The sequence below is a fragment of the Apteryx rowi genome, unplaced genomic scaffold, assembly GCF_003343035.1.
Source record: "Apteryx rowi isolate R43461 unplaced genomic scaffold, aptRow1 scaffold_223, whole genome shotgun sequence".
NCBI classification, from domain to species: Eukaryota; Metazoa; Chordata; class Aves; order Apterygiformes; family Apterygidae; genus Apteryx; species Apteryx rowi.
The window spans coordinates 189,986-216,138 of NW_020448564.1; the positions used below are offsets into that span (position 1 = coordinate 189,986).

General features: G+C 49.7%; 1 protein-coding gene across 1 annotated transcript; it reads left to right on the forward strand.

The window, feature by feature from the left end:
- The first annotated feature begins 4,832 nt into the window (after positions 1 to 4,832).
- MGAT3 (mannosyl (beta-1,4-)-glycoprotein beta-1,4-N-acetylglucosaminyltransferase) lies at positions 4,833 to 26,153 on the forward strand. Its single transcript, XM_026065033.1, has 2 exons — positions 4,833 to 4,992; positions 17,419 to 26,153. Exon 2 carries the CDS (start codon positions 17,420 to 17,422, stop codon positions 18,926 to 18,928), a length of 1,509 nt encoding a protein of 502 aa, XP_025920818.1. The 5' UTR covers positions 4,833 to 4,992; position 17,419; the 3' UTR covers positions 18,929 to 26,153.

The window sequence follows — 26,153 nt, forward strand, 5'->3', positions numbered from 1 at the left end:
CCCCCCCCCATAATCCCGGCATCCCCTGCTAGGGAGCATCGGTGATGGGGAGGAAGCAGGCGATGCTGCGAGCCCCCTGGCCGCAAATGCGGGCTCGCCAGGGATGGAGGCACCCTCTCAGCCCGAGCGCCGCAGCGAAGGCCCATCTGCTGCCCATGCTCACAGGGCACGGGCTGGGGATGCGTGCCAAGCCTGCAGCAAGCAAGAAGGAGTAACAGGAGCGCGTGCGTGGGAGGGAAAACATACATACAAATATGTGCTTGTGTGTGTGTATGATCATCATCATCTCCTCTTCTTCCCCCCCCCCCCATCAGATTGCTCCAATCCCCCCTTGAGGGCTGGCCGCAAAGGGTTGCAGGTGCTGAAGCTCTCCCCACTTCTGCAGGGCTGCCAGGGGGTTTGTGGGCTGGAAATAACCATGTATTTGTTCTGAAGCAGCACAGGCTTGTGCATCTCTGTCCTTGTGAGATTTTTGCTTCCCTGGGTGAGGGTGACAAAGGTGATGGGGAAGGCAGCATCTGCTGTAGCTTGAGACTTGCTCAGGCAGCTCAGCAAGGGAGGGAGCAGGATGGCGAGAGGCACCTCTCCGCTGCCTCAGTCCGTGGCTTTCCTCAAGGGGTTTCTGCAAGCCGAGTCCTCCCCCATTTCCCAGAGCAGAAGCTGGAATCCTGCACCCCTCTCCTCCACCCTGGGACAGAGCTTAGGTCAGAAGAGATGGGTCCCCTTCTCCACCACATGCATGCACAGAGGCAGGACAGTGTGGGTGCTGAGTACCTCCCCTCCCAGAGGATGGCCCTCTAGTTAACACCAGATCCCTCCCCTTGAGTGGGAAGTTCAAGCCAGTGAAAACACTTGGTGGCACCACCGCTAACAACTATGACTTGAGTCACCAGGAACCCCCAGCCCTGTGCAAAATGAATTTCAAATTCCCACCTACACCTATCCCCCCCTCCCCAGCAGGATGCAAGTCACCAGGGCCTTTTCAGGCCCCTTCCCCAAAGAGTGGGTCTCATGGTCAGTAGATCACACCCTCAAAAGTGGTATTCAAGTCCAGCTGAAGCCCATGACTTACAAGTCACTTCMAGTCCCTGTTGCTGAAGCTTGAGTTGCTGCCAGCTACTCTGGGAAGAGCTGAAATCAAGCAGGACCTGCCATTACTTGAGCCTCAGACAGCTGAGAGCCATCTCAGAGGAGAGGGAAAACCCAAATCCCCACTCCCTGGTGCACTTCCAGTTTCCAGTGCTCCCCAAAACACAGCCGTAGCACCTGCGCTCTCTTTCAGCCTCAGCAGCAATGCCAGGAGCACATCCTCCAAGCTGCAATAGGAGAAGAGCAGTCCTGTGAGCTATTCCTGGGGAGCCTCCTGCCTCCCTGTAGCAATATCAGGCAGGCTTTGAATGAAAGCTGTTGCAAACTGCAGAGCAGGAGCAAAGCTGTGACGCTGCATGTCACAAAGGTCCCTCTAAGATTTATAGCCCTTCTCCACCCTCAGGGGATTTTGCAGTAGTGGTAAGAAATCCACTGCAAGGTATAACATTCCCTCCCTGTGAGGACACTCAGTTATACCTGCATAGCTAGTTTATTAATGCCTTGGAAATGGCAATTATACCCCTGGGAGAGGGGAGGGATTCTGACTAGCTTCAGGTGAGTTTTCTTGCCCCGCTCCTAATGTGGTGGCTCAGCTGTTGCCTTTCATGCCTGCCTGCATGCCTTTGGCTGGTAGTGCTGTTGGTGCCTGCCTTTGYCGGTGGTGCCTGGAGTATGGGGAACCATTTCCAAACTGGTTTCAGGGGCTGAGCTGTGGCCTCCCTCACTGCAAGTGTCAGTAACATTGCAGAAAGAAAGAGTTTGCCTTACCAAAGAGGTTAAGAAGTGGAGGTGGAAAATAGTGTGTGTATTTGCATGGCAATGTTAGCTTCAGGACAGGCCCACAACTGTAAACATTTATCGAGAGCACTTGTTCCTGACACGAGAGAGGGATAGCGAGTTTGAAGGGTTGCTGGGTCTACCCTGCAGCTGCAGAGTCTGCCTAACGTAGACCAGACACACTGTGGTAAGTGCAGATACACTCAGTATGTTTGCCTGGGGAATGTGTGCATGAAGTTTGCGTGCTCATGTATTTCCCATACTTCTCATGTTTATCCTTCTCCTTCCTCTCCCACGCACAATTGGTTATGTAGAGTGTGACTTTGTGGCCTGCCAGATTGGTGTAACACACATATTGCATGTATTTAAGGGATGTTTGTGTGACAAATGCAGGTATTTGCAAAGACTAGGTGCATGTAGTAATGCATACAGGTACTGCTGAATACGATTACAACAGAGCATATGTGCTTCTGTAGGGTTTATGCCTGCAAAAAAATTGGTGTGTATAAGCAGTCATGTGTACAGGAGTTGTTCAGGACAATGCCATAGATGTTACTGTGCATGTATGGTAAATGAGGGACACCCGAGTACAGGCAAGTTTCTCCTACTGTCCCTTCCTTGCTTTAACCTGTCAGCAAGCAGAGATAAACTCTGTCTTATGGCAGGGTTTATATCTGAATTTTCAGCTTGCTGTGTCTAGGTTTCCCCTTATCTTGAGAATAGCATCTTTAAGGTACACCTGCTATCACAGACTGGTGGGGGGGTTTTTTTGTTTTTTTTTTTTTCCTGTCTCCCATACATTGGTTCATAAAGGTAGAAGAAGGAAGAGGGAAAATTTGGTGATGGATAGAATGGGTTAGCTGGGCCAGCATTCATTCCTAGAGGCTGATTAGGTTTTAGGTGGGGTTACTTGCTCTAAAATGAGCCCTTTGTACATTGTTGGAATCTGTGACCCAATCAGTGGGATGTAGCTGGAGGAGGTGGTGCTAACGAAGGCTGGTACAGCTGACAATAACTCCGGCAGAGAGGATGGCAGAGGGGGTACTGACTGGCACAAGAGGTGTCTTTGCATCTTTAGGTCGATGTAAGGTGCCTCAGAGGGCTGGTTCATATATCAGGCCTGACTGTAGGGGTAGGAGAAGAGTGTGGCTAGTTGTCCCCACCTGCTTTTCCCTTCCATCACTGCCATCCTTCAYTTCTGCAACAAAAAGCCAGGCCACGTTACATTTGTTCTGATGAYGGGATGGCATCTTGTGGTACTATGGTGCAGCATAACAGTGGGATCTGAAATTTGGGGAAGGTAGAGGCATCGGGCAACACAGTGCAAGGGAGCAGGGGTGCGTCCTAGGAAAGCCTGGCATTCCCCAGGGATGGAGGGGCTAAGTCTGGAGCTGTAGGCAGTGCTCTGGGTCAGCTGTGGGGTGCTTTGAGGAAGTTAGGGGAGTGTGTGGCCAGGGCTGGGCTGTGCAGGTCAGGCTGTGCTGCAGGAGCAATGCCACGTGATGTGCCTGGACTAGAAGCTTGTCCCAGGTGCCAGAGACCAGGGTAGAGTTGCAATCACAGAGCCGTGGAGATCCCCCCTCCTCCCAGGGAGGTAGAAGGAGATGCTGTGTATTRGGGCTGTGGCGAAGGATGCTCAAGAGCTCATCCTGTATCCCTATGAAATGGGCTCTGGTTGCACCTCTCRGGAAGACAGGATCATGATTTCTTTACCTTCCTCTTCTGACTGCATTGTGCTCCCTGCAGTGCAAACCCTCTGCTTCCCTCAAGCTGCTCCTGAAGCACAACAGGTACCTCCTGCTCTCCAAACCTCTGAATACCTGAAGCAAAGTGGGTAAATTTTTGTGCTCAGAAACTTGCCTGGTAGAGCTGATCCAAGCTCTCATCAGGCAGGCCGAGGGAATAAATAGCACAAAGGGAACCGGCCACCTTACAAAAAGCAAGGGCTTGTTCTTGAGCCACGACTTAGAAAGTGATTATCCTCTGCTTTAGGATAGTAGTAGTTACCTGAGCTGCTTGCTGTGGGGGCCTAGGCCTTTCATATGAAGATAAACTCCTCTCATTGACTAGGCAGCTTGATCGGCTCAGTTAGCACGTTTTCTGTTTCCCCAGCTGGCAGTGGCTAAGGAAGTACCCAGGCTCGTGTCTATCTGAATAGGCTTTTTGCAGATCTCGACTGTGGTTGTGGTGTATGACCAAATCGAGCTCTGCCAGCAGGCTCTTTCCGCTGGTAAAGTAGAAGTTGCAAGCAGTGGGAGAGGTAGATAAGACTGTCCAGAAGGAGAGACAGACAGTGGGGGAAACACCTAGATCCTCTTTCTGAGGATCATCTCAATGTATTGTGTTTTTATGACAAGGTTCACATGAAAGGGCTTCGAAGCAACCTGTTGAGCTTTTCTTAATTAAGCAAGCCCCTTACCTGGAGGTAGAAAAGTGTTACTCCCATCTTGCATCCAGAGAGCCGGCAGCATGGAGCAAGGCTGTGGCGCGCACAAAGTGGCACATGCAGAGGCTCAGTAGGAGAGCAAACAAAGGAGCGCAAGACTTACCTGTGGCTGTTTTGGAAATCCCCCAAAACTCCTGCAGGCTGGGCTGATGCAGAGCTTGGGGTTGTCAATAACTTTCTGGTTGCTGCTTGGATCCTGCTGCCCTTTTCACCACAGTTACCACCTCCTTCTTGATCCGTTGTCTAATCTGTAATCCCAGCTCCCTGCTGCCTGTCCCTTGGAGTGCCATTTTTCCTCAGTGTGTAAATCCTTATGGATTGGGCTAGGGTTAGTGAGCAGAATCAGACTTTGTCATCTCTTTAGGGCTTTGGTATGTTTTTTTTTCTTGGGGTATTGCTGTGTGTGTTTTTGCATCTTACCAAAGCCGCAGCAAGCCAGTTTGAAGCGTACCGAGAGAATAATGCAAATTAGACCCACTGCATAACGTCTTCAGCAACTGTGAAATCTGTGATCTAAACGCAGGTAGCCACTATGCTGACTTTATCTGCGTTCGGATCCTCTGTTTCAGCATTCAGATACCAGGATTGAACAGAAAGCAAAAGAGACAGCGTGGCAAAGTGAGAGACATGAAAGGGAGCCTCTCTCCTAGATGCTGAGCCCTTTAAGAAAGAAGGGGAAGGTAAGCTAGAGCCCAGAGATCTTAAACTGGTTGTGCTGAGGCTGAAGAGAGGGCTCCGGCAGCGCTTTCGATTCCTCCTCCTTTGGCACGATCGCTTCTAGCTGGGTGACAGGTAAAAGGAGGAGGATGGAGGCCTGTGCAGGCTGAACATGTTGGGCGCGGACAGATGTGGGAGCCTGTGGGAGCCAGAAAAGGTAGGGCTTTGGAAGGGTTTGCCGGTGCAGGGGCCGAAAGCAAGTCTTCTCTTCGTGGAGCTGGTAGCGCGACGGCCGGCTTTGAGGCAGAGCCGAGCGCAGGGTAAATCGGGAACACGGTGCCCTGGAGTGATCAGCACGCATTGCGCACAATTATTTATTGACACCATTGCTATGGGAAACCTCTCTCACCCCGGTATTCAGGGAGGCAGCGTTTCCTGAAGGCTGTTTGAGTGGGGTAAAAAAGCAGCCAGGTATGCCGTCTGCTTTTAGCTCAGCCTCCTCCATATGTTACTGGTGTTAGAAAAATGGTTGCCTCTTTGCTGACTCTAGGCTATTTTCGTTTCCCTTTTCTCCTTCCCTCCTGCCCCAACAGCCCCCTCTCGTCTTCGCTTTGCTGTGCTAATGCCTGTGCCCCCTCCCTGCTTATGTAGGGGCACAACGGGTAGAGACAAGAGGCACCAAGAAACCTAGCTTGGAGGGGATGCGATTTYCCACTTTTCTCCTGGGACTATGCGAGGTCTCTGGAGAACAGGTGGGTTAAAGGAATTATTGTTTCCCCTTGAGCCCTTTGTCCCCAAACACCTTCTGCTGCGCTGGTGTTTGCTGCAGGCCTGACTGTTTGCAAGTGGCCGTTGTGCTGTCAGATATGTGCTATTGGCACAGAGCCTCTGTGGCCTCAAATTCCCTATTTAGCAGCAACTTTTGGAGCTAGGGTTGACCACACCTGCATTCAGCCTGGCCAGGGGGACGATGGGATTGCTTGTGCATAATTTAGCAGTCTCTTGAATTATTTATAGTGCAGTTGTGCTCAGAACAGAGTCTTCCCGCTTCCCGTGAGCACTGGGGGGAGGGAAAGGGAGTTTCTGTCAGGCATCCAGAGTCTATCACTTAGCATAGAGGAAGTGCTGTGGGTTTCCTTTCTGCCCCTGTTTGCTTCCGTATGCATTTATGCAGCTGAACTGCCCTGAAGAAACTTCTGTTGAGCAAATTTGGTTCTGGCTTCTGCATCATTCAGATGTATGGTACTGCAGAGCATCTCTGTGACTCGGGACTGTGCAGGAGGTTCCTGAGTGCGGAGACATCTCTTTGCAGTAAAGAGATGGCATCAAGTATGAAAGAGTGAATCTGGGGCTTGAATTTGGTCCCTGACTCAATTACAGTGCCGTGCCGTGGATCTGGGGCAGGGATCTTCAGGACTGCTCTCTAAAATATTCAGGTGCTTGAGAGCATGTTTGGAAAGCCCATCTTGTCCTATCAAAGTGATTTTTAGCTGTGGCATGACACAGTACATCAGATTTTATAAGAGATCATTGGGACCTGAAGACCTGAAAGCTCATGTGGTTATCAGCAACCCATGTGAACTGCATAGCTGAAGTTCCCATCATTTCCCAGTTATTAAACCCTAAACAGCAACCAGTTGAGGGCAGAGGGAGGCTGGGACAGTTTTCACAGGTTCTTTCAGCAGATGAGTGTCATGACGATGAGCCAGGAGGGCTGARTGCCCACCTCAATGCTGTATATGGCTCATCCCCTCTGCCTTGCTGTGGCAGATTGCTGCACCACACAGTTGGGCTGTCCCACTCTTGCTCAGGTGGTCTTGGCAACTGAAACACAGCTGTGGCTCCCAATGTATTGCACACCCTTCCGGTGCACCACTAATTCTAATGGTGTGTTTATGCATTAGCTTTTATTGTCTTCCTCCTCTCCTTCCTTTCTGGCGTGGCTGTGGCAGCTGATTTCTCAGAARCAGAGTTCAAGATAAATGTGTTTGTGCTGTTGAAGACCTGAAAGGGGAGGGAAAGGGTCGAGGGGGTGGAAAGCAAAAGGAACTTGGACTGTAATCAAGCCATTGTGACCGTAAACCACTCTCTATCTATCCACTGTACTGTTGAGCTGAAATGCTGGGTTTCCCTGCTCTCAGCTGCACTGTGTTAGTTTGTGGCTTTTGTGTTTAGGAAGATCTGGCAGAGTTAGCTGGGTAATCACCACAGGTCCCTCTGACAAGCAGTGCTCTCCTACCTGGTCCTGGCCTGGTTTTCAGCCTGAAACAAAACCAATTCTTGAACCAAGTGGTTTTTACCTCCTGTCGTGGAAGTCAGCAACTACATAAATAAAAAATTCCTCCTCATCCTTCCCAAGAAATAAAGTGATCTTAGGGAAGAGTGGGGAGAGGAATGGTACCAAAGTCTGTGTGATGTCCAGGATGGCATTTGATCTCACCGGATGAAGACAAACTCTTTCCCTCTTTCCCTACCGTTACTCGGGGACCCRGTCTCAGGGCTTGGGGCAGGTATGGCTCCTCTCTGCTGCCTGCTGCTGTGGCTCCAGGTCTGGCCTTTCCCCCTCTTTGGCCATGTCAGCCCTGGGTTCAGCAGGGAGCTCTCTGGCGACGTGAATGATGTGTGACTTTAATGGGAACGTAGACCTCCCACGGTCCTCTCCACTCGGTTTAATCTGGAGATCAGGGTACTGCTTTGCTTAGTGAAAGGGAATGTGTGTACAGAAGAAGTAAACATATTGTTGAGACCCAGGCCTGCTGCAACGCCTGTAAACAGGATCCAGCCGTCTGTGGGAGGCAGAAGAGAGATTTATGTGACCCTGAGTTAAGTGCATTAGGAGGCTTTTGATTTCATTCTGGGAAACTGCCCCTTTTCACAGTACCATATGCCTGTTACTGGCATAGAGCGGTTACTGAAGATTTGATTCGTGTGGATTTAATCCAAGGGGCTGTGATACTGCAATCAGAAGGATTACATAAACAGGGGTTTGTCTCTGCAAGCCACAGCGAGCTGAGCTCTGCAGAGCCCTGAGCCCATGCCCTTTGTCCACCCCAGAGGTGGGAGTCTGCGCTGATTCACTTCTGCCTTGGGGCAAGGCACTGAAGAGCTCTCTGCCTATCAGCGCTTTCTTTCCGAAAATAATAACAAAGTGAAGTGGCAGTGGGGGGTCCAGGCGGCACTGTGTCTAGGTCTTGCCTAAGTCTTGAAAGAGGAAGTGAAGAACAAAGGCAGAAGAGACAAATAAATAAGGGTCTGTTCTTGGTCCAAGAGAAATTCCCAAGGGTTTGTGTAACATTCTTGGAAAGACGCAACATTCCCAGTGCTGGAGTTCGTTTTTGAGAAATAAAAGGAAAGGGAAGGAGAGGCGAGAAGGGGGGGAAAGAATTGGGGGTGGAGAGGAGAGGAGAGAAGGAGGGAGAGACACCCTAGAGAAACCTCTCAGCATGGAGTCAGGTTTCTCTGGCTGTTCCTGGCGAATAGGGGTTAATGCTGTTTGCATGAGATTGGCTGGTCACCAGACATTCAGGGAAGAGGGGGATCCGGGAGCTGCCAGGCAGGACCCCTGTGGCCTAAAAGGAGGGAGGAGGGGAAAGAAGAGGCTGGGAACGCTCTTCCAAACAGTAATAGATCGGCTACTGTGGGAAAGTGAGTGCACTGCCAAGCCCCAAGTGGTTGGTGATGGATGGGGGAGGAAAGAGGGCGGGGATGGAGGGACAGCTCTTCTCCGTGGCCGCTAGGATCTTGCTGTTATTGCCTTTTATTCCGTGGCCTCTCTTTATTTATTGTCTTTCTGAGGTTTAATTACTCCCCTCCTCTATCCAGCTTGGAGAGCTTTTTATCCCAGGGATGTGCAAACAACTGCCACCCGCTTCAAAAATAGCTGGGGGCAATGTGGTTTCTGCCTGCCTGCGTGGGCTGCTGCGCTCTACCCATCACCATGGCATCGCTTCTTGCCTTGCTCCTTCTTTAATTGCCTTTCTCTGGCCTTTGGGACATCCACCGCACCTTCTGGGCTGTTGAACCTGCACYTCCCAGAGCTTCACTGTTGCTGGGAGTCCCTGGGATTTCTTCTGCTTTCCTTTGCTCATTTGTACAGGCTTTATGTGCACGATCTGGTGCACGTCTACCCTGCACTCCTCACCCAGGGGCCCTCAGCAGTGAGTACAATTTTGGCTGCCCATTTTGCTGCTGTTCTTAGGATGCTTGATTTGCATTCTTCAGCATGCATGGATCACCTGGCAGGGTCTGCATTGAAAGCCATTATCTGCTGTTGCTTCTTCCAGATCCTTCCTTGAGACATGCTCCTTCCCTGTTGCTTGCCAGGAGGAGCTAGCTAAGTCATGGTAGTTGAATGGGAGCCTCACTGGAGATTTGGTTAGATCAACCATATTAAAAAATGTCCCTGAGTTTTGAGTGCCTGAGGATGTAGTTACACGATACCTCAGTTTCGGTAAGAACTGAACTGGTGAAGTCAGTTTAGGAAATTTCTGCCAGTCAACCACTTGTTCCCATCCCTAGGCACTTTTATTGAAGTTTATTTTTAATCCAGTTAGATCTGCTGCTGATTTGGGTTTACAACTCAGACTTTCATGCAATTGTACTGACACAGCTGAGGGGTGGTGAGCTGTGAAAGGGGTGAGTGAGAGAAGAGAACCTATGAAACCACACAGCCTGTGTTACCACACACCTCACTTGAGTCTCTTAAGGCATGATTTTCTTTTACGCTCAGAAAAAAATGATTTTGTCCTGTTCTTCTCTGTAAGACACAAACTATCTGGGAGTTCTCACATACTTCTTTGATTACCCTATGGCCTGTCTAAGAACATAAGTTGTTTTTGCATATTTTTGACCCTGTTTCCTTTCCTATTCATTGTCTCACGATGAAGTGTTCCTTCCCTGTATGACACCRAAGTCAAAGCAAAAGAACTAGCAAACTCTGTTTTGCATTGCTGTAACCGCTGCACATTTGAAGCAGTGAGCAGCAGTAATACTGTGTTTGGCTGGGAGAAAGGTCTTGCATCCTTAATATGTGTATGTGTGTACGGCAGAGCGCCATGAGCAATGTCTCAGCTCACTCTGATGTCCTGAGAGGACTGATGTGTGGGCCAAGTGATGACATAATCTCCAGGGCCATCACAACCATCTTCAGGGAACTGGATGTTATGAGAAGGCAGTAAACAGGAYTGAGGAAGAGTCTTTCCAGGATGTCAGGTGTAAGTGGAGAAAAGAGGATAGGAGGAGTGCTACTTTTCCTTTAGTGGAAAGAGTGCTTAGCCTAGTAGTGCTGAGAAGTTTAAATTATGGTTTCTGAGAGCATCTGAAGGATCAGAGTGTGCTGAGGCATCTCGGAACCATGAAAATTCCTTTGGTGAGTCTGGTTTTATCTGGGGAGAGGAGAGCTGCAAGGAAGTCCAGTACAGCTGAAGGATGCTAAGAGGAATGTTCAGAAGATTATAGTGAAGTTAGAAATCCAGCTTTAAGTTTTGTTTAGCGTGTACTACTGTACCCTTGTGATGTCCAAGTACTTCTCAGATAAAATTAAATTGGTGTCTCATAGCCCATTATTGGATTTCAGTAGAGTTTTCTACTCTTCTCTGAGCAGATCTTCTTTTAAACCGGGGGCTGGAGAATTATATAATTATGCTGCTATTAGTATTATGGTAGTTACAGTAAGAACAATCTGTTCAAGTGAAGGGTTCTATAATGGACTCTGAAGGTGTTCAGATGCTGGGTTATTCTGGTGACTTCTGGAAGAGCAGTCTTGAGCCAAAATCCTGTCAATGAAGACTGCTTTATCTCCATGTCCTGTGTGCCCTGTACTAAGGGTTGAGAGCTGCTTTGTCCCAGGGTGTGCAGCTATCTTGCTGTGGTTGGACGCGAGACACCTGAAATAACCCAGACTTAGACCACCAAAGAGCAGGACAGTAGAAACAGTGAAAGCCCATGGAAGGTGTGGAGTCCAAAGGTACTGTGCCTCTGGGAATCCTTTGCTTTGGGGAGATGGGCAGCCACAATACTGAAAAAGCTGGAGTCTCTGCATTGCATCCATCTTAGTTTCTATATACAGCAGACGGTAGCTGCTGGCTTGGAGAATGCTGCACAGGGACTGTTGTGTCTAGAGGTTTCCTACAAGAGTGCATAGGAGAGGAAACACCTTTTTTCTTTTCCACCATAAATTGTACCTGTCACTTGAGGCTTAACAAGGCCTTGAACACAAACCTGAGGCTTATGGTTGACTTGATGTGCATCATGTGTCTGCCTTCAGTGGAAAGGGAAAGGCAACATCTTGGTTTCTCAGTTGCACTCTCACTCTTCCCTGGCCAGCCTTGTCTTAGCCTTGTGTAGATTCACTCTTCAGCTGTTTTTTCTCTCTCCAGGTTTTTTCCTGGCTTGATGTCACCCATTGATGGTGTGTAGATACCAGATCTGGAAGTCAAATGGATGCAATGGTCATGTGCTGTTGAGAGCGGTGACCTCATGTCTCCTGCCTTTTTCAGGTTGCCTCACCTTACTGTTGAAAGGGAGGGAAGATGCTTAGGATAGAGCCTRGTTTTCCCTTTGCCTGACCTAGGTCCTCTTGAAGAGTAACTGTGCTGGATGGTTTTGCTCCAGCTAGTTGGGCTGGCAGTGAGTCAGTGGCACCTTGTGGTCAGTTGCCTCAAAGATGCAAAGGAAATGCAAAGCATGAGGTATTACTGTTCTGCATTAGTGCTGTGGGCAATAGCTCTTAACGAAGGTCATGGAAGGATGTTGAATTCCCTTCCTGAAATGTGAATGGAAAGCAATATGGACCGACCTGCATTCAAACCACCTTGTATTGTGACCCCATCAGAACTTCCTGCTAATGTCCTCATTGCTTGCAGTCTCTGAAAATACCATGGCATCTTTCACGTAAGACAGAAATGCTTAGTCCTAGCTACTGTCTGGTATGTAATGCTTCTCTCTACTTTCCCTGCTGTCCAGCTTTGTAGGATATGCTTCTCTTCCTATCCTAAAGCAAAGCAGAGTCTTGCTGTCCCTGAGCTAGTTACATTTCAGCTGTAGACAAATAGTAGTTTTATAGTTTCTCCTTACATCCCATGGATGTTTGCAGGACAAAAGTAATTTGAGATTTTAGAGTGTTTTGAGGTACTGTAGCTCCAGTGTGTGTTGTTATTCCTGTGCCCTGTGAATGACAGGTAGATACAGTACTTCAGAAGCATAGAGCCCGTTCACATTTATCTCCAACCAGAGTGGAGAGTGAGTTTGGCCCTCAGCGTGGAATGGGGGATGGAAGTTATGTTGCATTTTGTTGTGCCACATGAAAGCAATTCTAATTTGAATTGTCGCTTTGTGCTGAAGTGTCTAAGTGATGGGCAAATACGTTACTGCATGGATGTTCAAGGGATAACTTGAGGCATAGGAGATGAGTATCTCTATATGGGGGAAGAAAAACAAAGTGTCTGCTCTGACTTGTCCTCTACAGCAGTCTTTCTTGTGTAACCACAGGAGAAACAGAGAGAGTCTCGAGTCATGAGCCCTAATGTGCCAGAGGCTGGGGTGTCGTGCATCCAACAGCCCATTGCGTGGCCTCTTGCCAGCATCCTCCAGAAGAGAACATTAGGACTGGTGAATTGCCAGCTCTTAGTTGTGCATATCTTTCTCTCTGGCTCCTTGAAATCAGGATATGATTTCAGGATGGTATAAATCAGCAGGTCACTTGAGATAATGGCAAAGTAAAACTGTAACAGGTGCCTGAGAGTAACTATTATGCACACCACCCCTATCTTTCCTCCTTCTCTGAAAGCCATTCCCCTGCATGGTAGAGACTTACCACTTCAAGCAAGGAAATATCAGTGTGGGCCCTTAAAAAAAGAASCTTTCAGCTTCTCTTGCTGCATAACTGCATGTTCTCTAAAGTACTTTGTCTTAATGGGGCTCACTGTCCATACTCTTCTCGGCCTTTTCCTCTACTTGAACATTAAAGCTGTTTTTTTTTGTYGTTGTTTTTAAATTGACAGCAACTGATCTCTCTCTCTGAGATCAAGTTGACTTTTTTTTTTCCCCTCCTCACTCAAAACTGTCAGAAGGGAAGCATCTCTTCTGTTTTCTGTGTTCCTGGTAGCTGATGGCTGCTTTGTGACAGAGCAGCTGGGATCCTTTATGACAAGCTGAGATGTCTTCCTGACTGGTACCTCCTTTCTAATTTCTACCATACATAAATGCTTTGGATGGGGAAGCTGGGTAATAATGTCTTCCTCCCCTGCTGGCCTTTGTCTCCAATTAGCTATCACTCAAAGATGTATCTTTCACTGTAGTGCTGATCACAGGATATGGGAAGGGATACGTGACTGATGGTTTTTAGCATCTCAGCCCACCCAAGGGTGGATGAGCTCACTTCCTCACTGACAGAGGAATCTCTGGTATGGGAGAATGGAGGTGGCTCTGGGGAAGAGGATTTGAAGGGGACACAGTTCTAGTCTTTACTTGCCTCCTTTTAGGAGGGGATAGGAAATGGGTTCATCTTCCCATTCCCTCACAAAGGCAGCAAAAATTGCTTCCTGGGAAATATCAGTAGCGCAACAGCAGAGGGTACTGCAGGGCCAGCTTGTTTTGGCAGAGCTGCAGAGGAGAGCTGTGTGCACCAGCCCAGCTCTCCCAGTCGCAGGCCGTGATAACAGGGAGGCAACACAGTCATGCAAGGGCTGAGTTGTGCCGGTGGGTGAAGAGCTGCAGAGCCGTGTGCTGTGCCTGACAGATATTGATGTATACAAATGTCAAGTGAGGAAAATATGCTTTACTTCCTAAAACCATGTGTCCTGCTATGTTGACATGGCATGCCAGATCCCAGAAAGYGAAGCAGTCTGTTAAATGTCAAGAGTTATGACCTTTGTCTGGGAATTTCACAAGACATGCAGAGCATCTCAGCCATCTGGGAAGAAGATGGAGATCTGCCTTGGTTGTGTGACTCCTTCAGTTCTTGTCCTCTGAACTGGGCTGACGCAGGGGAGGCTGGCTGCAATACACATGTATATATGGTGCAGGAACTGGAATGAAACCAGCATTGCCTGGCAGCTGGTGGGACTGCCTTAGCAGAGCAGGCTGGGTCTCCATCTGACCGAGGACTTTGCATTTGATAAAGACCTGGTGTCTGGAGGTGATGCCTCAGAGAAAGCACAAGACACCTGATAGGAGATAACTGCWTAGTAATTTACCAGTGAAGGATGTTTTCTCCTAACAGCAAGTCACTACTAATTTAGTCTTTTCAGCTTCCTTGTGCTCTTTCCCCAAACCTAGGGACAGAGCAAAACCGGTGACATGTAAGGAAGAGGCTCTGGTTACTCCTCCGCTCTGCAAGCAACCTCACTTCTCCAGCAATAAATGGAGCCTTAAAAAATCATTTTACCCTGGACACAATGAGATGCCTACGATGGGGGGAGGTCTTCAGCAGTGTCTCGTTTTGCCTCGATGAAGAAAATGTTACAGCGAACCCCAGAATGTCCTTTATGGTTTTCAACAAAACACCCTGGCCCTTATGGCTGGCCCAGCGCAGGGACGTCTTCCTCAGAGACAGGCTGCRGCGCAGCGGCAGATGGGCGAGAGGCAGGCGGGGTGCAGGAGGCGTGGGCCTGGGCGGCTGCCGGGCACTGCCGGAGGAGGGATGCCATTTCCTCCCCCTGCCCAGCCCGGCTGGGCTGACAAGACGGCGGGCGCTGGGCCTGGCGACGTTTTTAGTCTGACTCTCTGTTTGCAGCAGCTCGGGAGGAGGGCGACGCACAAAGCCGGCCCAAGGGGATTCGGGTCGCCTTGTTGGGGTCTCTGGCCTGCCAGTGCTTTCCCCGCAAACCCATCAGAAAGGAGGTCTTGGGGGCACGCTGTGAGTCATGAGGCCTTCGGCGGCAGCTCTGGCGCTGGTGCCATGACGGGAGCAATTTGCTCTGGCTCTGCGAGGCCACTGGTGCTGCCACGGGCCCCCGAGGCCAGGGCGCCCAGCTGCCACGGTGGCGTGCTCGYGAGGTGCCTGCCAGCACCTGCAAAATGCCTCTGGTGCTGCCGATCCCATTTGGCCAGTTTCCATATTGTAAACTCAAGGTCTCAAAGGTCTGAGGGACTCCTGATGCACTGAAGATATCAAAACCCGCAATAAACATTAACAAATGGGCTTGCTCCCTCCTTTTTCTTCCGTGGCAATGCTGTAACTTTTACACCAGCTTCAGGCTGCTATCCTCCCCTTTGAAGCAAAATAACCTCATTGCTACATGCTGAAGTCTTCCCATAACTGCACCGTTTCACCAGGCGGTGCTCATCCGTGTTAGCTTCAGGGCCTTGTCAGGGCCACCACAGAGCCGTGTCCCCGTGAACTGCATTGCCCGGTGTGTGTGGGACAAATGAACGGATGGCCGGGTGCTTTGGTTTGGGAGATGGGACAAGCAGCGGCTTGTGCCTGCTGTGCAACAGGTTTGGTTCAGGGAGATGGAAAACTTAGGGCTGGAAATGGGATTTAAGGGAAGGAAGCCTTGAAAGTTCTCCAGAGGCCATCAGCATGGGGGGACGGTGTCAGCGAACAGCAGTATTGCTGAAAGGGGACCACAAAGTGTCCAGAAATATCTGCTKTTGAGTTGTACGGTATAGATGGAGACGGTCGCTCTAACAGAGTCCTCTCTGAAGATCCACATGTGTTTTTCTTTGCTCAGTTACCTTTTGTCTAAGCACTTTATGGCTTTTCACTCTAGTATTAAAGTCTCTCCAAGTTAATAAGTAAACATGCTTTGTTATATTTCATTTACTGCCCTCAGAAGCAGCAAGAGAAAGCTGGAGGTTTCTTCCCTCCGATCCCACCCCTGGGACACGTGTCAGCCTGAGCAGAGCCAAGCTGGGGAAAAAGGGAGAGCCCAGCAAAGGGCTTTGCATTTCGCCCCGATGCAGGGTGGTCTGCACTTAYCCATGTCTCTCTGGGCAGGATGGTCCCTCACCTGAGTTTGCCTCCCACGGAGGTGTCACCTAACCCTGATGCCTGTGTTCGACGGAGGTTTTTATTAATGACTGTGTGGGATGGGTCAGTCCTGTACAAGAACTTTGGTCCTTAGAGAGGGAGGAGGAGCCGAATCCTGTGTGCAGAAGTGGCACCTGTGGCGGTGGGGCCCCGACGAGCCACCCCACTTTGGCAGCCTGCACGGCAAAGTGGGCCGGCTGGTGCGTTTTGGGCATGCTTCCTTCCTTACGGGGGGCTTTGAGGTTTGAGTTGCAGAGGTAGAAGGGGTCTCTCTATGTCTTTGCACAGAGGGTTTCGTGCTGCTGGGAGGGAACATATAGCCTCCATGTTGCAAAGGGCATTTATGTGACTCTGTTCCAACACCTACCTTCTCCCAAACCTTCTGGTTTTGGCAGAGGGAGTCCCTCCTTCCTTAAACAGCAAAATGCCTTTTCTTATTTTCCTTGGTGAAGCATTGGTTGAAGTTAGAGCTTCTGTCTTTCTGTCTGTCTGTCTTTTTTTTTCTGGGTTGTAGTCTTCAATCACTTTTCTGCCTGACAGCAGCACTGCGCTCCCAGCATGGGCTGGAGGAGGGGAGGTGGTGTAGAGAGGGGATGGAGGCTGTATTTCTTACTGTTTGGAGAAAAGGGCTGAGCACTGCTGGATTCTTGCTGGCCTGACATGGGTCTGTCACCATGGCACAGTATTACCAGCAGAGATAGCTAGATGTGTATTTTAGCCACCTTGGTCCAGATGCAAAATGCTTAGCATCTGGTTCACAGAAAATAAAAAGCAAAGGGCAACATCTGGAGACATACTGGACTTCAGAAGGAGGGAAGGAGAGTAAGAGAGACAGAAACTTAATTTTCTTTTCTGTTCCCATACAGAATCGGGTAGCTTTTCCTGGGAGTGAGGGGCYTTTTTAGGGTGTGTGTTGTGAGTAAACCCTGAAAAGATCTGGGAAATGTAGGTACTTGCTAGGTTCTGGGAGGCTGGCTAATGATCTCAGTCCTTTAAAATCTAAGTCCTCTCATACACTGGTCATGTTTTCAGTTGTTTCAGCTGTGAACCCCTACTCCCTCTCATCCCTCTTGCTCTCTGCTCTCTCTTCATCTTCCCCCATGCCTCTAGTGGTACAAGACCTGAAGAGGTCTGCATTTATTGTCACTGCCAAGTGTGGTGATTTCACTAGATTGTGAATGCCTGTTTTTCTGCATTTGCTTTCCTTCTACCTTGTCACCAGTGCCTTTCTCCTCTTTGTGAGGTTAAAAGACTGTCTGATCTAGAAGAGGTTCATCTTAGTGTAACCTAGCCAAGACAGAAGGCCTGTTGAAGATGGCAGAGGGTGGGGGAAGTTGTCTTGGACTCAAGTCTCAAAGGATGCATCCTGAACTCAGACTAGGATTGTGGCATTCCCAACCTGTCTTCCCACCAGTGGTAATTTTTTGCACCCCAGTAGCTGCTGAATGTGACTTTTATTTTCATGGCTTTTCCACAGGATGAAGATGAGACGCCATAAGCTCTTTCTGACTCTCTGCATGGCTGGTCTCTGCCTCATCTCCTTCTTGCACTTCCTCAAGGCCCTTTCCTATGTCACCTTCCCCCGGGAGCTAGCTTCACTTAGTCCCAACCTCGTCTCCAGCTTCTTTTGGAACAATGCACCTGTCACACCTCAGGTTAGCCCTGAGCCAGGGGGCACAGAGTTCCTCCGCACACCCCTGTACTCCCACTCCCCCTTGCTCCAGCCCTTGCCTCCCAGCAGAGCCAGCGAAGAGCTGCACAGAGTTGAGTTTGTGCTGCCAGAAGACAGAACAGAATATTTTGTCCGTACCAAAGCCGGTGGTGTTTGCTTTAAACCGGGCACCAAGGTGTTGGAGAAGCCATCCGTGGGAGGGCGGCCAGAGGAGCGAGCCGATGGTGTTGCCTCAGGGCGGCCCGCTCGCAAGCCGCTAAGTGCCAGTGGGACCAAGCGACGCAAATGGGTAGAGTGTGTGTGCTTGCCAGGCTGGCACGGCCCGAGCTGCGGGGTCCCCACTGTAGTCCAGTACTCCAACCTGCCCACCAAGGATCGCCTTGTGCCACGTGAGATCCCCCGGCGGGTCATCAATGCTATCAATGTCAACCATGAGTTTGACCTGTTGGATGTCCGCTTCCATGAGCTGGGAGATGTGGTGGACGCCTTCGTGGTGTGTGAGTCAAACTTCACAGCCTATGGTGAGCCGCGGCCCCTCAAGTTCCGCGAGATGCTCCTCAATGGCTCCTTCGACTACATCCGCCACAAGGTGCTCTACGTCTTCCTGGACCATTTTCCCCCCGGCGGCCGCCAGGATGGCTGGATTGCTGATGATTACCTGCGCACCTTTCTCACCCGTGATGGCGTCTCTCGCCTCCGCAACCTGCGCCCGGATGATGTCTTCATCATCGATGATGCTGATGAGATCCCAGCCCGCGATGGAGTGCTCTTCCTCAAGCTCTACGATGGCTGGACAGAGCCTTTCGCCTTTCACATGCGGAAGTCACTCTACGGCTTCTTCTGGAAGCAACCAGGCACCTTGGAGGTGGTCTCAGGCTGCACTATGGGGATGCTCCAGGCTGTTTATGCCACCGATGGGATCCGTCTACGGCGCCGTGAGTATTACACCATGCCTGGCTTCCGGCAGTATGAGAATAGCACAGGACATATCCTGGTGCAGTGGTCACTGGGAAGCCCCCTCCACTTTGCTGGCTGGCACTGCTCCTGGTGTTTCACGCCAGAGGGGATCTACTTCAAACTGGTATCAGCCCAGAATGGGGACTTCCCCCGCTGGGGTGACTACGAGGATAAACGAGACCTCAATTATATTCGGGAGCTGATCCGGACTGGTGGCTGGTTCGATGGTACTACACAGGAGTATCCCCCCGCTGACCCCAAGGAGCAGATGTACGCTCCAAAGTACCTGCTCAAGAACTACCAGCGGTTCCACTACTTGTTGGAGAACCCGTACCGAAGAGCAGAAGGGGCTGGGTGAGGCCACTGGAGCTTGCATAGGAAATTGGAACTTCACAACAAAGGGAAAGAGTCAAGTGTTTTGTCAGTTCCTTTCTTTTTTTGTTTTCTTTGATTCCCGGTGGGGTGTACCATTTCTCGGCAGTCTCTACCTGCCCTTTCTTCTCTTCTTCCCTTCCTCCCCGGGTGATGCTTGGGGACAAGAATTCCTGAGTTGCATAAAGGGAGGCCCAGGCAATAGAAGGAGAGAAGTTGGGGACCTACTCTGGGAGTAGCATAAAGACTTTACTGCATCTCCTAAACCTCTCCTGCTGGCTGAAGAGAATCTTTGCAGCCAGCTGGTGGATTTTCCTCTGTGGGAGGTTGGGAAGATCCCCTGGGGAGAGAGGGCAGCTGTTCCCGTCCACCCTCATCCTTTGTGGATTGGAGCAAGCACAGATGTGAGCCTGGACTATTCAGTGAGCGTGTGAGTCAGCAGGCACAAACCAATGTGAGTGGCCATGTGTGCAGATGTGTGTCACAGGCATTTTTTGGATGTGTGAATGTGCAAAAGCATCTCAGTATGCATTTATTTTTTGTATACCTCTATATTCAAAGAGTATTTTGGGGAAGGTAACTCCTTTGCTTTCAAGGTGTTTTCCCCAATACACAGCCTCCTCCCACAGACCTAATACATCTATCCTGGGCCAGGTCTTGGCCTGATGCTCTACCAGTCATGGAGCAGGCAGATGGGGGAAGTGGAGGAGAAAGCTGTTTTTTTTTTTTTTTTAACTTCTTTTTCACTCATGCCCTCACAACAATGCACTGGCTTAGCCCACAGAACCTGMAGCATCTTTCCTGCAATACATGCTTTTTGCAAGGCAGGGATAAGCTGCAGAGGACTTCATCAGATGGTGGGAGTGTATGTTTACAAGTGCATGGTTTCCTGTGTGCATGAGTGCTAACATGCATGGTTTTGGTATGCACGTGGGCATTTGTTACCAGTACTGGGTGGGGGGAAGGGGACATAGTTGGGCTTGGGTGCGTGTGTTTCCATAGAGGTCAGAACATGGTGGGATCTGGAAGCTATGATCTCCATCTAGGCATGGATTACGTTTCAGGGAATGCATAGGAGAAAGCATTGGCTCCACAAACCAGTGCTACACATGTGGGATGGTTGCATGCTGGCTCTGGCTGTGTGCAACCCTGCAGGCTATGCCTGTTGCAGGGTTGCTGCCTACGGCAGGGGTAGGATACACATGCTGGCTATTCCTTCTTGCCATGGGAAAAATGGGAGGGAAGAGGAGAAAGGCTAAGCCCTGAGTCAGCCAACAGATGTGGTGGGGAGACACAAACATGTCAAGGCATACGACCCATCTGTCTGCTCTTGGGGTGTGAAGGAGCTTGTGGAAAAAGGGACCATGAGCAGGCTTCCCCTGGGGCCAAGAGGCTGTTTTAGGATGTCCAAGCAATCCAGAGAGGATGTGCAGCCCACACTTGCAGCCTGGGGCATGCAGACGAGATCATGCAGAGGAGAGAGGAATGGGGATGAAACTAGTTGCAGCTGGTTGGCGAGTGTCTGCTCAGAGTTTGCCAGTGATGGGTAGTCAGGATCTGGCTTGTCCATGTCCCAGATTGAATCAGTTCATTGAGGAGGCAGATCCCTGCTTCCACCCTTGCCTCCCTTCCTTAGCAGATGGCTTGACAGGGTGCCCAGAGCCCAGACTGTAGCGGGCAGAGGATGAAAAACATGGTGAGCTTGCTCTGTTAGCTTTACGATGGAAAGACTGGGTCATGTTCCAAGCAGAGACGTGAGGATCATGTGGAGGAGGAGGAGGAGGAAAATGGCCATAAGGAAGAACGACCCTGACATCAGGCCAGCTGTGCTGAAGCGGGAGGGTTTCCATTGCTGTTAACTCACTCCATCAGGGCTCCATATTCTTGTGTTGTCCAGCCCATTCTCTCCCTTGTGCCTCATTCATGTTTCTGTATCTCTCTCTCTCCCTCTCCTATTCTCCTCTCCAGAGATGTGAAAAACAACAAAAAAAAAAAATTGATTCCCTTATAAGACTGAGACAGGAATTAGAGGTACAGAATCAAGATGAACATCTTCATTTCTGCTCAAACTGAGATCGAGTTCATTTCAGCGCCTTCCACATCTCACATGCAATAACAGCTGATTAAAAGAACTGAAGGACCCTTTTTCTTTTTTTTAATCACTATTGTCACTTCTGCTGCATGCCCTCCACAGGCAGAAAAGCCCTTTTGGGAAGTGAGCAGAGGGTCCAGTAGCCAGAATGCTCTTTCCCCAAAGGGAAGCTGTGGCTCTTCTGAGTTCAGGCTTGCTGACACACCAGGAAGGTGTCTGGTCACAGTCATGGGGGCTTTGTGCCGGCTTGCTACATTGAGTTCTTGATTATAGAGAGATTATGGAGAAATTAGGACCCATCTGAGAAAGGAAATGCCTGTATTAAGAGAGACAAGAGCAGGGCATTGAGGCTGTTGCTCAAGGGAAATGTACTTTCCCCAGGGGAGGCYGGAGGAGAGTCCGATGTGTTAGCACAAGGGATTCAGCAGAAGGTACTTGAGAAGTATAGATTGAAGAAGCCATTCCTCATTTTTACTGTTGGAAGGGAGCCTGAGACCTACCCTCAGACCTTTGGCTTTGCCTTATGACAACACAGCAAGCCCTGTGCCAGGCTTTGCTGAAGACAGGAGAGAAAGAGAAATCAGTGTGCTTTAGGAGCACCACAGCCCCAAGAAGCAGGGGCTGAGGTGCATGTGTGCTGGGGCCACATCTCATAATCTCCTCAAGGAGGAAGCTACATGGCTGGGAGCAACCTCTCCCTTGATACCAGCCCTTCCCATGCATGAGCTTCCTTGGGGATTTTTAGTGTGCTACAAGTCATGTTTTCATCGCTGGACTATGGCCCTTGCCTCTTAGGACTGTCAGTTGAGCCCACAGCTGCAGTATCTCTTTCTCAAGCACAGCCTGTTCCTTTCCCTCCTCTCTCCTCCCTTATTTGCTCCATAGTTCTCTTCCCCCTCTGAGTTTCTTCTCCCTTCTCCTACTCTCCCCAGGCAAGAAGAAAAGGTCCCACTGGAACTGGGTAAGAACAGCATTGGGACTCTTCTATGTGATGGCCTGGCCCTGTGTCCCTCCTGGACTTTCCCACTTCCTTATTCTTAGGAAATTAAATTTAAAATAGGCTTCTGTTGTGGGGGAAGGAAGGGACTTTACAGATGAAGTACATTCCTTTTTTTTTTCCCCTCAAGAATCATTTAAACATTTTTTGGTTTAAGGCCAAACCAGTCAATGTTTCTGTTGTCTAATTTGTCTGGCTAACCCTGTGTTTATTATCCTTAGGGAATTAGAGTGCTTGTCATTAAAAATCTTTCTTGACCCTTGGAGAGTCGGGACTTGTAAGCTGACTTTTGCACATTGATTTCCCAAGGTGGTGGCTTGCCCTCTGTCCAGGCTTTGCATGCACTGCTTAACTCAGGACCTTGATGGTATGTGCTCAGAGGAGAGGCAGCAAGGTCAGAGTCATCCTTCACAGGAAGGAATCCAGAGTGGGTGGGTGCATGGGGTGGTGAGAGATGCGAAGGAGGGAGGCAGGTTTGTATTGGACTCTGACCCTTATTTCCATACACTGAACCCTTTGGGGTGAGCGTTGAGGCCCTTTGATCGTGTCTGAACCAGGCACTGAGGTCTGAGAAGGAAAGGAATTAAAAAGCCCGAACCTGCCTCCGGGGTGGGGCTGGGATCAGATCTCAAGAGCCTGCTGCGCTTTGGGTTTTTCAGCCACGAGCTGCTCAGCTGAGCGCTGACTGCCTCTCCTGGAGCAAGGCATCCAGTGGAGCGGTGGACAGGCTGGAGTTAGCAGAGGGCTGTCAGCCTTTCCCTGAAGTCCTGTTCAGCTTGGCAGCTCTGTGCCATTTGTTCCCAGGAATCTTTTCACCTTCAAATTAAGTGGTGCAAGGGAGGGCTGGAGAGCAGGAGCAGCAGCACATGGCATCCCTGAGCCCTGCGCTCTTTTGTTGCTCTGCCTGCCTTATCTCACCTGCCTTTCCAACTGCTGAGGCTCTTCTCCTTCCCTCCCTGCTAACAAGGGTTGTGTGTCCATGCATGGGCAGGACATGGGCTTTGGTGGACCTGTAGCAGGTGAGTTTGCTAAAGCAGGGGGGGGACAGGGAGGTCTTCTGTCTTTGTCCCTCCAGAGGACTGGGGGTAATATGGTGCCCCAAAAGTGCTGGACAGAAAAGATGAGGTGGTTTTGTGCCTGTGTGGTTGGTACAAAGGACAACATGCTCAAGTCCACCCTTGCTGTTGCTTTCTCTGATCCCTGTGTCCTGCTGAGATGCTTGGTGTTGTGCAGCTCAGACTGCCCCACTCTTTGTGTCTCTGTAGTGGGTAAACGAAGGGGACCTTGCGGCTTCCAGGTGACGTGTGAGTCAGGGGGGAAGGAGTGTCAGAACAGAACGGGTATCAGTTTTTCCCTGGTTATTCTCTTTTGGTGTATCCTTGCGGAATAGTAGTGTCTTTTCCCCTCCCCAACCACCCCAGGCTGTGTCCCCATCTCCCCGCTTCTGCCAGCAATCTCCATGGCTGCTCTGCCTCTGCACTGTGAAGACACTAGTCCAGGGTCAGCCCTGGTCCTGTTAGCGAACACTGGTGGTTAAGGGAGAAGGAAAGGCTTGTCCTGGCTTCATTGACCTCAAACCTTGGCAAGAAAGGAAGGAAGTGCCTGGGAGACTGGATCCTGAATCCCTCCATCATTGTGTTCCCCCCCAAAACCCCTCTTAATATGGAAACCAAGAGGAAGCTGGAGGTAAAAGGGTGGCAGGAGGGGCTCAGATCCAGCATTGAGAAAGGAGAGGTGTTTCTAATGCAATACACTGACAGTTAAGGCTTTGGGGATTACACATAATGGCTTAAGAAGGGATCTGAAATACTCTGAAACTAAGAATTCAAACCACTGTTTTTTTCCTTCCTGTGAGGATGATGATGCAGTTTCATCCCGGGGGTGGTCCAGCAGCACTTCCTAGATTAGGGTCCACCTGGTCCTACTAGTTGTGTTGCTCCTGGGGTGGCCCCAAAACACCCTGTTTTGGCAAAAGAATGTGTGGACTTGCCCCCCCCCCCAAAAAAAAAAAAAAAAAAAAAGAAAGCGGCTGCAAAGCTCCTTTCAACTCTGTAATTTATAAACAGCAAGTAATAATGATTTTTTTGTAAGGATAAATCAAATGTACATTCTGAAATCATTTTCTCTGTAAATGGTTGGATTTCATTTCACCCTTAAAGGGATGCTTAAAAGGAGGAGAATAATAATAATAAAAATAAATTTACAAAGGATGAAAGGAAACCAGCATGTGTGTGTGTGCGTGACCAGTTTTATTTCTGATCGTCTGGCAACGGAACCACTGGCAAACGGAGCGAGGGAAGTTGCTGCTTCCTGCTGGTTTGGGGTTTCAGTGCCTCTTCTCCTTCCTTCAATACAAACAGAATGACTCCTAATTTTGTGGGTCCAAGTCAGACCTAATCTTCTGCATGTTACGGGAGCACGAGCATATACGGGCAGACTTGAGGGGAAAAATGGCCGCCACATTGCTCTTTAAAGAGCCGAGAGAGGAAAAGGTGGTGGACATGGGAACGAGCATCACTACTCAGGAGATGGTTCCTCATTACCAGCTCCTTCCTTCTCCCTTCGCAGCATCCACTTTTTCAAATAAAGCTGTGGAAACCCTGGAGCCCCAAATTATCCCCTAACCTTCCCACTGGGGAAATTTCTCTCTGGTGGTTGACTTCCTGCATGAGGTACGAGAGAACATACCCTCCTTGATTTTTATCCTGTCTAATGTAATTTTGGCTATTGCTGTTACTCAGTATCAAAGCCCAGTCCTGCTCTGAATCCTCCTAAGCATTTGACTTCAGCAGTGCCTTTTGCAAGGGCCTTTTGCAAGTCAATATGCCGTCTACAGATACTTCATTTTTATCTTTTTAAGTGTTTTGCACTTCAGGTTCATTCCTAGGTTAGCTTCCTTATAATCATTAGTTCTATCACATCCCCTCTTCTTTCTCTCTTCCAAAACAGTCTGATGTTTTCAGTTTCCCACTTGTGGAAGGCTTTCCATCAAACTAAAGAGTTTCAGTGTCCGTTTTTACTGCCTTTCTACTTCTGTCTCCTTTCCATGGCAAAGAACCTGGAATACACATACTAGTCAAGATCAAGAATTTAATTAACATTTTCAATTAAGAATTTTTGGCGTTCTTATTGATTGTCAGATTTTTGCACCCTAATATGGAATAAACTAAAAATAGGTTATCGCCAAAATGTCTGTGAACTTTCCCATTTTTCAAGAGGGGAAGATAAAATATATAAGTTTAGGCCAACGGAAATTTTGCGAGACAGTTCAAGAAATGAGAACTGATTAGGGCAAAGGTTCTCCCATATATTTTTCTTGCCTCTGGTACAAGGTCTTTCACTGACATTTTATATTATTTTAAGTTTCTCTTGAGACCATGAAGTTTTAAAAGAAGGTATTGACTAGAACCCAAGATCTTTTTTCCCAGAAAGTGCAAGCTTCTGCCGCGTGAGCTAGACGTGCCTCCATGAGCTAGGGATTAACTCCTCCGCAAGCCAGTCCCTAGGGGCTCCCTGCAATACCCAGGCGCACCCTTGGTCGCAGGAGCACCGCTGACCATCAGCAGAGCRTGGGGGCACGTGGCTCCACCGCAAGCTGTGTACGCCCTCTTCCAGAGTCAAACCCCGGCGTCGGTCAAGGCGTATCAAAGGTGTATCTGGGGTTCTTGCTGTACGTGTGGGATGCCCGGTCCCTATCGCCAGGCAGACCGCATCCTTCCACCAAGGAGCAGGCGAGAGCGCTGCGCCCTGTCTTTTGGCAGGGTCTCCCAGGAAAGGTGTTAGCAGGAGTGAGCTAACCTGGCCCCCAAATCCAGCCAGTTCAGAGCCCTCTCACGAAGTGACCCTGGCAGAAAGAAGCATGGAGAGAGGCCACGACGYGGTTCGCAGGCAGCTTGGGGGCCCCGTGACACCGAGCGCCGGGGACCGAGGCTGCAGCAGACGCCTCCGCCTCTGTCTCACCTAACGGTTGGCTCCGGCTGGTTTCTGATCGATGCCTGCAAGCAGAGGTTTGCTGATCTGGGGACGGACATGCTGTTTCCAAACACCAGGGTGCTTAGAAACAAAATGACTTCAATATAAACTTACAACACCATTTAAAGAGCTGGAAAGGGGATACCAAGA

Bases quoted from the DNA above. Each gene is read 5' to 3' on its own strand.
- MGAT3 (XM_026065033.1), top strand. From the start codon at position 17,420: ATGAAGATGAGACGCCATAAGCTCTTTCTGACTCTCTGCATGGCTGGT.